The sequence below is a fragment of the Hordeum vulgare genome, chromosome 7H (assembly GCF_904849725.1).
Source record: "Hordeum vulgare subsp. vulgare chromosome 7H, MorexV3_pseudomolecules_assembly, whole genome shotgun sequence".
Lineage (NCBI taxonomy): Eukaryota > Viridiplantae > Streptophyta > Magnoliopsida > Poales > Poaceae > Hordeum > Hordeum vulgare.
The window spans coordinates 380,575,374-380,584,938 of NC_058524.1; the positions used below are offsets into that span (position 1 = coordinate 380,575,374).

At 49.7% G+C, this 9,565-nt stretch overlaps 1 protein-coding gene across 1 annotated transcript; it reads right to left on the bottom strand.

Moving 5' to 3' along the window:
* Positions 1 to 5,765: 5,765 nt before the first annotated feature.
* LOC123407707 (serine/threonine-protein kinase-like protein CR4) lies at positions 5,766 to 9,308 on the bottom strand. Its single transcript, XM_045100895.1, has 2 exons — positions 9,011 to 9,308; positions 5,766 to 8,869 (listed from the first exon to the last, which is right to left on the bottom strand). The coding sequence occupies exon 2, from the start codon at positions 8,833 to 8,835 to the stop codon at positions 6,142 to 6,144; it is 2,694 nt and encodes an 897-aa protein (XP_044956830.1). The 5' UTR covers positions 8,836 to 8,869; positions 9,011 to 9,308; the 3' UTR covers positions 5,766 to 6,141.
* Between the last annotated feature and the right edge of the window lie 257 nt (positions 9,309 to 9,565).

Genomic DNA, 9,565 nt, shown 5'->3' on the forward strand with positions numbered 1-9,565 from the left:
AAGGACTTTTGCCTTTTATCTCCACTGCTAACCTCATGGGATTTTGAGAGAGGCTTCGGCCAGCCCACCAGGGGCTGGCCCACCTCCTCTCACAGCCCATAAGGCTCTTGGGTCGTCACACCCCTCCCGGTGGTCCCCCAGCGCGCTCTCGACACTCCCGGTACACTACCGATGAGCCCAAAACTTTTTCGGTGACCAAAACAGGACTTCCTATATATCAGTCTTTACCTCCAGACCATTCCAGAGCTCCTTGTGACATCCAGGACCTCATCCGGGACTCCAAACAACCTTCGTTCACCAACACCTATAACTTAACTATACCGAAACGTCACTGAACCTTAAGTGTGCAGACCCTGTGGGTTCGAGAACTATACAGACATGACCTAAGACACTCCCCGTTCAATAACCAATAGCGGGACCTGGATGCCCATATTGGCTCCTACATATTCTACAAAGATCTCCATCGGTTTAACCTGTGTGTCAAGGATTCAGTTAATCCCGTATGTTGTTCCCTTTGTCCTTCGGTATGTTACTTGCCCGAGATTCGATCGTCGGTATCTCCATACCTAGTTCAATATCTTTACCGGCAAGTCTCTTTACTCGTTCCTTAATACAAGATCCCGTGAATAACTCCTTAGTCACATTGCTTGCAAGGCTTGTTGTGATGTTGTATTACCGAGTGGGCCCCAAGATACCTCTCCGTCACATGGAGTGACAAATCCCAGTCTTGATCCATGCCAACCCAACAGACACCTTCGGAGATACCTGTAGATCACCATTATAGTCACCCACTTACGTCGCGACCTTTGATACACACAATGCATTCCTCCGGTGTCGGGGAGTTGCATAATCACATAGTCATAGGAACAAATACATTGACATGCAGAAAACAGTAGCAATAAACTGACACGATCATATGCTACATTCATAGTTTGGGTCTTGCCATCACATCATTCTCCTTGTGATGTGACCCCGTCATCAAGTGACAACACTTGTCTATGGCCAGGAAACCTTGATCATCTTTGATCAACGAGCTAGTAAACTAGAGGCTCACTAGTAGGGATGGCAATGGGTACCCATTACCCACATACCCTGCGGGTAAAAACCCTATTAGGGTAAGGGTATGGGATAAAAACTTACACATGGGTATATAAATAGAAAAATATGAAACCCATCGGGTAGAACGGGTACGGGTATGGGATCATATAACCCATACCCATATACCCATGTACCCATATAAAATCTATGTAAACTCAAAATTATCTCTACAATCTACACTATGTCAATCTTTTATAAATTGAAAGTATATGCCTATGTGTTGTTGTTTATGACTATATGATGTTGTTTTATAAGTATGTGTTGCAGTTAAAATCTATATTTGTAAACTATACGATACAATGCATTTTATAACTATAAGTTGTTTAAATTGATGTTTTGCAAATATGGGTAATTTTACCCGCGGGTACCCATCTACCCTGTCGGGTAACGGGTATGGGGAAAAATTGTACCCGTTGATAGGTATGGGTAAGGGTGATGGGTAATATAAGACGGGATGGGTAAGGGTATGGGGAAGCTCCACCCATACCCATACCCTGCGGGTGCCATCCCTACTCACTAGAGACAATGTGTTGTCTATGTATCCACACATGTATTTGAGTTTCCAATCAATACAATTCTAGCATGCATGGATAATAAACGATTATCATGAACAAGGAAATATAATAATACCAATTTATTATTGCCTCTAGGTCATATTTCCAACAAGTCTCGCCTTCCTTCTCGGGAATGAGGTGGAGATCACTTTCCTGGCCAGGAGCTCGATGGCTACCGGTAAAGGCGCCAACGAAGTCCTAGCACATGTCTGCCCAAGAAGAGATGGAGTTCTTGGGCAGATGCATCAACCACGACCTAGCGTTGGGCTTCAGCACCAACGGGAAGTAGTTGGCCAGTATCTTGTCGCCGCGGCCCCCGGCATCCTGCACCGCAATGGTGTAGATGCTCAGGAACTCTGACGGGTGAGTCTTGTCGCCGTACTTTTCCGGGATCTCCGGCTTGAATGTGCGGGAGCTGGGCCACTGGACTCGCCGCAGCTCACGAGTAAATGCTGGACAACCCACCTCGTAAGGCAGGTCGTCACGGTCCCCTGGCGCGGACTCGTCGGCAGTGCGCCCTGCGCACCTATCAGATTGACGGCGCGCTTCCCTGTGTCGTTCAATTCTGGTACGTGCGTATTCTTTGCGTCTTTCCTTGAGGAATTGCCGCTGATCGCGGCGAGTCCGTGGGTCGGACGACGCCATCGAATCATCGGAGACGTTGATCTGTGGAGGTGGGGACCGCCACTTCTGCTGTGGAGGGGAGTGCACCGTGGTTGCATCGCCCCCAGCCTTCTCACCATGGGTGCGAGTTGGCCCGACGGATGGTTGCCTCGAGGGCCCCGCCTATTGTGGTCCATCGCCGTTAGCATGAGCGACGAGGCTCTGGGTCATAGCCCTCCATTCCTCCTGCTTCTCTGCTACAAAAGGATAGTCTAGGAGCATATGTGCTCTCGCCAGTGCTTCCGCCTTCCACTGGTGTAGGCATCGGCGTGAGATGAGTAGAACGTGAGGTGCCCTTACTTCTAACAGAGTTAGAAGGAGCGCCACCATGGTCCCTCGACCGCACGTCGTTCCTGCCAGCCTCTTGACATGCATGTCGGCCCTGTGCATCCTGGGAATGATGCTCAGAGTTCCTTGCATGGGGATGCTGGTAACCGCCGTCGTTGCGACGCCGTTTTTCGCGCGCGGCGTGGGAAGGTCGCGGCGTGTGCGCTAGTGTGGGTGCCTTGGAAGGTGCCCCTTCGTCCTGGGAGTTTGCCACGCCGCCCGTGGGCCGTGCAGCTCCGTCCCTAGACCCACCGGCGCGCGGGTCGCCATTGTGGCTGCAAATGACACCGTTCACCTGGCTTGGGTTGCCAGCATGTCGCGGAGGCTCGTGACCTCCGCCTCCTCCTCCACCCGTGGCCGCACCGCTGCCTATATGCGCAGTCGCAGGCATGTCGGACATAGATGGTTCAGCCGCCGTTGCACCCCTTCTCTTGGGAGCCATGGCGACGATGGTGATGATGATGGAACTGACGCACTGACTGCTAGGTTAGGTTAGCGCACCTTCTCTCCTCCACCTGGCGCGCCAAAGATGTCGAGGCAACGAATGCACAAGACACCAATGGGGTCGAGAGGGTCCCTTTCGGTTCGGCGGGGGGACAGGGTTGCACCAAGAGCAGAGCTAACAGCCAAGCGCAAGGGAGCTAGCAGCTAACAGGTAACCGATCCCTTTCGGTTCGGTTCAAAAGCGTAATACCCTACTCCTGTTTTGTGTGTATATCTGATGTGTTCTAGAGTTCGAGCTACAGGAGCGTTATGTCATGCACGACCACTATGTACTGAGGCTCTAAAACCCTAGAGGTTGTGTATGGGAAGCTATGCTAGTCTGGGAGTGGCTAGCTCCGAAATGGCTAAGTGCTTAAGTACATGCCCTGGGCCTTCTTTTATAGGTTAAAAGAGTCACCAACAGTGGTGGCACAGGACATCCACGGGGTGCACAGTGAAACAGTGCACCCACGGGGCGTACGACTAAGTACAGTGTTACTGGCGTCTAAGGGCAGACGCATTAAATGCTTCGTGAGGTGTCCCAGACCTTGTGCGCCACGGGGCAGGGACGCGTGCTATCTGCACTGTACAGCCCCAGAAGTTGCTCGACACTATCGAGGACAACTGGTCGCTGCGCTGGAGTGGGATCTTGTCGGGGCTTCGCTAGCTCCCACCCCGGCAAGGATTTTGCCGGGGCTCCTGCCTTCGGTCTTCAGTCTTCTGGACTTGGATGCCTTCGTGGTGGTCTTCCGTAGTCTCCCGGCAAGCCTTGCCGCGGGTGTGGCTGCAACCGCTCGTGCACAAAACCAAACAAGAAAACGATCCTCAATGATGCAATCAGGGCCGGCTCTGGCCCAGGGCAAGAGGTTCGACGGCCTGGGGCCCGACCAAAATAGGGGCCCATATAATCTGGTACGGTGTATATTTAAAGGAAAAAAAAGGAAAATGCCCATCTATCACACATGCACAGCCAGCCCACGCAAGGCATAAGTAAACCTGTGCACAATACAACCAGTTGCCCTCGTCAGGAAATAAAGGCCTGAACACAGCGGAAGGTTGACGCTTCGTTTCGTGTCGAGGGATTCACGCACGGAGTCCTAGCGAGTCGCCCTCGCCCAGCCGCCGAGTTGCCTGATTGAAATTTGGAAATTTGGATCCCTAATTCCCAATTCATGCAAGGTCATAGTCTCCTAGAGAGTTGGAGACGGAGGCACATGATAGATCAAAGTCGACAAGGGGGAAATCGGGATTCAGGAAGAGATCAAGATCAACAGACAACAGGTAATTCTCACTTCTCAGATTGAAATACTTTGCGGGACTATGCCTGTTGGGCGAGTCAATCTTTTCTTGTTATCAATCTAATGTCTGATTTTATTTTCCTTTTTACATCACTTGCTGCAGCTGCATCCATTCATTTGCTACAACGTTCAGTGTCCAGTGTCCTCTCTCTTTTTATTGTAATCATGTTGCCTAAGAAACATTATCTGGTTGTTAAAAAAAAGAATCAAGAAGAAACAAGTACAGAAGTTTATTGGGACTCAGAAAGGGGCTATGAATAAATTGGTGGTGAGAAACAAGTACAGAAGTTTATTGGGACTCAGAAGCAAGTAATCAACAATGTCTCAAGAAAGGCTAAATGGTTTGGTCATGTGTTGCATCGAGAAGAATAGTTTGGATAACATTGATCTTGACACTGTCATGAATGACTTTGCCTCAGAAAAAGCACGGAAGTCTCATTTCTCCTGAAGTCATAATTACTGGAGGCTTGGAGGTCTGGTTTGTTAGCATGCTATTTCTCTTTATTTTTATGCGTTGTAGCTTTCTATGATACTTGGTTTGGAACACATGCAAGAAATATTATCAGATATTTAATTCTAATGAAAAATTGTTAGTCTTTATGACTTCAAAAAAATTATTCATTCATGTATCAAATAGGATTTTTCTCTCTATTGGGCCCATTGGTGGAGTCCGCCCTGGGGCCTTTGAAATCCTAGAGCCGGCCCTTGATGCAATCACTTTTTCGAGAGTAGCCCGATGGAGTTCCATATTTTGATAGAAGAAAGCAATTCAAATTGTAAGATTCTGAATCCTGGAGCTCCATATTTTGATAGAAGGAAGCAATTCAAATTGTAAGATTCTGAATCCTGCTGCGGGCGACAGAAACATAGGAAACGCAAAACCAGCTTGCTTAACTGTTTCAAAACCAGCAAGCCTTTAATCAAAAGAAAAGAAAAGGCAACCCCATTTAATACGATGTACCGTCTTGCTTCCCAAAGAAGTAGTCGCAAGAAACATAATGACAAAGTCAGCAACATTAACTGATTTTCAACGGCCTGCCTTCATTATCTCGAAAGCAACAGCCTAAACAGATGATGGCAGATGACACACACCCACAATCTCCTGAATCCTAAACCGGACCACTGAAAATTACACTTCACCAGACAAACAGTGATGTTTTAAGGAAAATGAAATGAGTCTTAATAGATGTGAGAGGGGAAAAAAAACTAGATATGCAATTTGACCTCCAAAAATGCATCTCAGTTGGCAAAATATTATGCCAGTTTGCAGGCAATGAAATGAGTCTTAATAGATGTGAGAGGGAAAAAACTAGATATGCAATTTGACCTCCAAAGATGCATCTCAGTTGGCAAAATATTATGCTAGTTTGCAGGCAAAACATACACCGCAAAGCGAAAAGATGCTTAACACGGTGGACGAGAATATTATGCTAATTTGCAGGGAAACCAACAACAGAAAGACAACTACACACTTACACGTATCTGCGAGCTACAGAACAGGACTCATCAACTGTGGCCATTCCACTTATAAATACAAGTGGCAATTATAGGACGACCGAATCAATCTACAAAGAAATGCCTCCAGATGCTAAAAATCCTTCCAGTACGTACTCTATATAGCTAGATCCTCTCTCCGGAATGGCCAAAGCAACAGGTCACAAAGTCTGAACTTAAAACGGCAGACGGTTTCCATGTTTTCAGCTGATCTTGGCATTTCATCAGAAGTTGTGCTGCAAGTACAGGTTCTCCTGTGGAGACGCCGGCCCAATCTCTTCCTCCAGTGACCGCAGACCATCTCCTATGCTGCTCCCGACATTCCTCCCATCTGTGGTTGTTCGGCCATCCAGGTCGGCTTCCGACGCTGATGATTTCCTCCTCTGCGACGAGGTCACGCTTGGAAACGTTATCCAAGATGGCGCCCTGTACTCGATCCGCTGGTCGTCCCCATCAACGAGCTCATTCTCTGAGCACGACTGATTGGATGACCTCTGTGATACTTTTTTGTGCATGCGGCTGCTCCCAAGAACAACTTCAGTTGGCAGAATGGGTTGCTCGATGCATGGGCTGCCCATCAGCAGTGCAAGTGCACGCTCTAGAGATGTTGTCACCTTGTCCATGGAAGGCCGGTCTTTGCCTCGCATTCTTACACACTTGCATGCCACAGCTGCAATCTTCTTCAAAGCCTCCGGGTCAGAGGGAGGAGATAAGGCTGGATCAAGGATGCCAGAAATGTCCCCAGCTTTGATCAACGGGGCTGCCCATTCAACAATATTGCCCTCCTCAAGCTGCATGTCAATGGCTTTCCTGCCACTTAGAATTTCTAGAAGAACAACTCCAAAGCTGTAGACATCGGACTTTGTCGTCAAGTAATGGAGACGGTAGTACTCAGGGTCAAGGTACCCAAGTGTCCCTGCCGGCAGCTCTGAGAGTGGTGTGCCGCTATCTACAGGGCCCATTATAGATAGACCAAAGTCGGCAACACGTGCATTGTGATCCTCATCAATCAATATGTTTGAAGACTTAATGTCTCGGTGAATTACTGGTGGGCAAGCATAGCCATGCAAATACTCTATTCCACGAGCAGCCTGGACAGCAATGGTAACCCGCCTGGTCCAGTTCAGTTGCTTCTTCAAGTTTGAATCCTTGCCATGCAGATGCTGGTACAGGGATCCATGAGCCATGAACTCATAAACCAAGAGCCTCTCGCTGCCATCCTCACAGTAACCAAGTAGGTCGAGCAAATGTGCATGGTTGAGCCTAGAGAGGAGGTCAAGTTCAGTATGGAACTCCTTTGAGCTTTTCTTCGCATCCGATACTTTTATTGCACGCTTCACAGCAACGACTGTCCCATCTCTCAGAATGCCCCTGAATACACATGAAAAGCTACCTTTGCCGACTTGTGAATCCTCCGAGAAGCCATCGGTTGCTTGTTCCAACTCCTCATAGGAAAATTCCTGAGCTCTCCTGATCTTCAGATCTTCCACGTCAGGCTGGATCTTCATGTTATCCTTTCGAAAAGAGTATGTTGTACTCTTTGTCATCCTCAACTTGCTCTTTGAACATCGGCAATCTCGAAGCTTGTGCCGTACATATAGGCAAGCAATGGCTGTCACTGTGAAAATCAAGATGATGGCAAATGCAATCTCTGCCACAAAAATGTGCATCTGAAAATCCATTGACTTATGGTTGTTGGTCTGCTTCCGGGATGTGCAGTATGACCAACACTCATCTGAGACACACCTCGAGCAATCAAACTGGCACACACGGTCAGCCGTGACATTGCAGGGTGATGACTCATACGAGTTGTCTGGACAGGCAGCACTGCAGGGCAAGCAGAGTCTAGAGTTTCCAGGCTTACAAGCCTTACTGCCACCAAGCTCACCATGGTTAACATACTCGTAGTATCCGGGGCTGCATGCAGCAGATACACAAATCCCAGGCGATACCGCCATTGGTAGTGCCAATGGTCCACTATTGCCCCAGCACCTTGGCTTCATGGATGTCTCAGCAGGCACCCCACAAGTAAAGTAGTCTCCAGCCACTATTGCATACAACCTGAGACCTTTGGGTGCTGATGTACTGTTCTGAAGTTGGAAACCCCAGCAAGCTACTTGGTGATCAAGGCTCCTGATGCCGCAAGCATGGAATCGTCCGCCGACTACGGAGACCATTGCATCCATGGGCACTATGCTTACATCGCCTTCACCGATAGCACCGGTAGGTGACACCTGCTGCATCTCCAAGCTCCTTCCCCAGCAGAAGACTTGTGCATTCTCCAGCACCCCACAGACATGGTAACCCCCTGCTCCTATGGACTGGAACTTGACATTCCTCGGCGCTAGCCCAATCACACCACTCACTGTCTCATCACCCCAGCAGAAGACTGTCCTGTTCCGTGAAAACAAGGCACAATTGAACACCGAGCCGGCTGATATGGTGGACACGGCTCCGGCGACAACATGTGTGGCAGTCATGTTGTACCCCCAGCAATCTATCACTGAAGTATCACCGTGAGGAATCCCCTTGTCAGGCATCCGCAGTGCACAGAGGTGGTTGTCCCCGGCGCTGAGCATAGAATACTCCACGCCCTCGACCATTGGTTGCGGCACCCCGATCTTGACATATGAGTTGCTCCCCCAGCAGTAAGGCTGACTGGTATCCAGCAGGAGACCGCACGCGAACCCATCCCCCGCGGTGAGGCCGAGGAAGGGGATCCTGAGGGGAGCACCGTAGACGACAGAGGCGTCCGCGCCGGAGCAGGCGACCAAGTGGGAGCCGTCCGAGCTGAGGCCGCAGAACACCGGACCGTCCTCGCCGTAGGACACCGAGATGGATCCCATGGAGCCGAGGCCATAGGCCCAGCTCGGTAGCAAGGTTAGGCAGCAGAGAGAGAGAGCTAGAACACTGCCCATTCCTTGAAGCTCGGAGCTAATGCCGGAGAGATTCCTGTCAAAATTGCAAACTTTTAGGCTTTTTCTTAGTTGACCCCGATCCCGACCGACCCGTCGATCTAGATCGGGGCTCTCCTGATTCGATGCCAGATTCTCCGCTACAGGGCACAGAACAGAAACAGCGCACAATGGTTACCTTCGCCGGCTCAGCCGTCACCATCGCCGCTGGGCCACCAGTATGTCGTCGCCCTTCCCCCGGATACCTGCCGACATTGGTGTCGTCGCCGAGGGAGGGCAGTGCGGAGAGGAGTGGACGGCGGGGAAGAGCAGCAGGGAGCGGGCGTCACCTCGGGAAGAGCAGAGACGCAGAGCGTCGGGGTGAGGTGCCGCGGGTTGGGAGGAACAAGCGCGGCGGAGGCGGCGAGGTAGAGGGGGAGTGGAGAGGACTGAGGACTGATGCCGTCACGTGGGACGGTCGCTTGTTCTTTTTTTCTCTCGCTTCAAATAGATACACTATTTTTATAACGGGAAAAGGTGTGAGAGGGCGTGTGCAGCGACTTGTTAAACAAAGACGAGGATACTCGCCTTTCATGAAGGGCAACTTAAGAAATGCCACATCTGTTTTGGAACTTTGCTCCTATAGCACGCCTTATTTTTTATTGGATTATATACCACACTTTGACTAATAGTAGGACAAAATATCATAAATATTTTTTTTCTTCTTCTAGACCACGTCGAGGCACACACCTTA

Bases quoted from the DNA above. Each gene is read 5' to 3' on its own strand.
- LOC123407707 (XM_045100895.1), bottom strand. From the start codon at position 8,835: ATGGGCAGTGTTCTAGCTCTCTCTCTCTGCTGCCTAACCTTGCTACCG.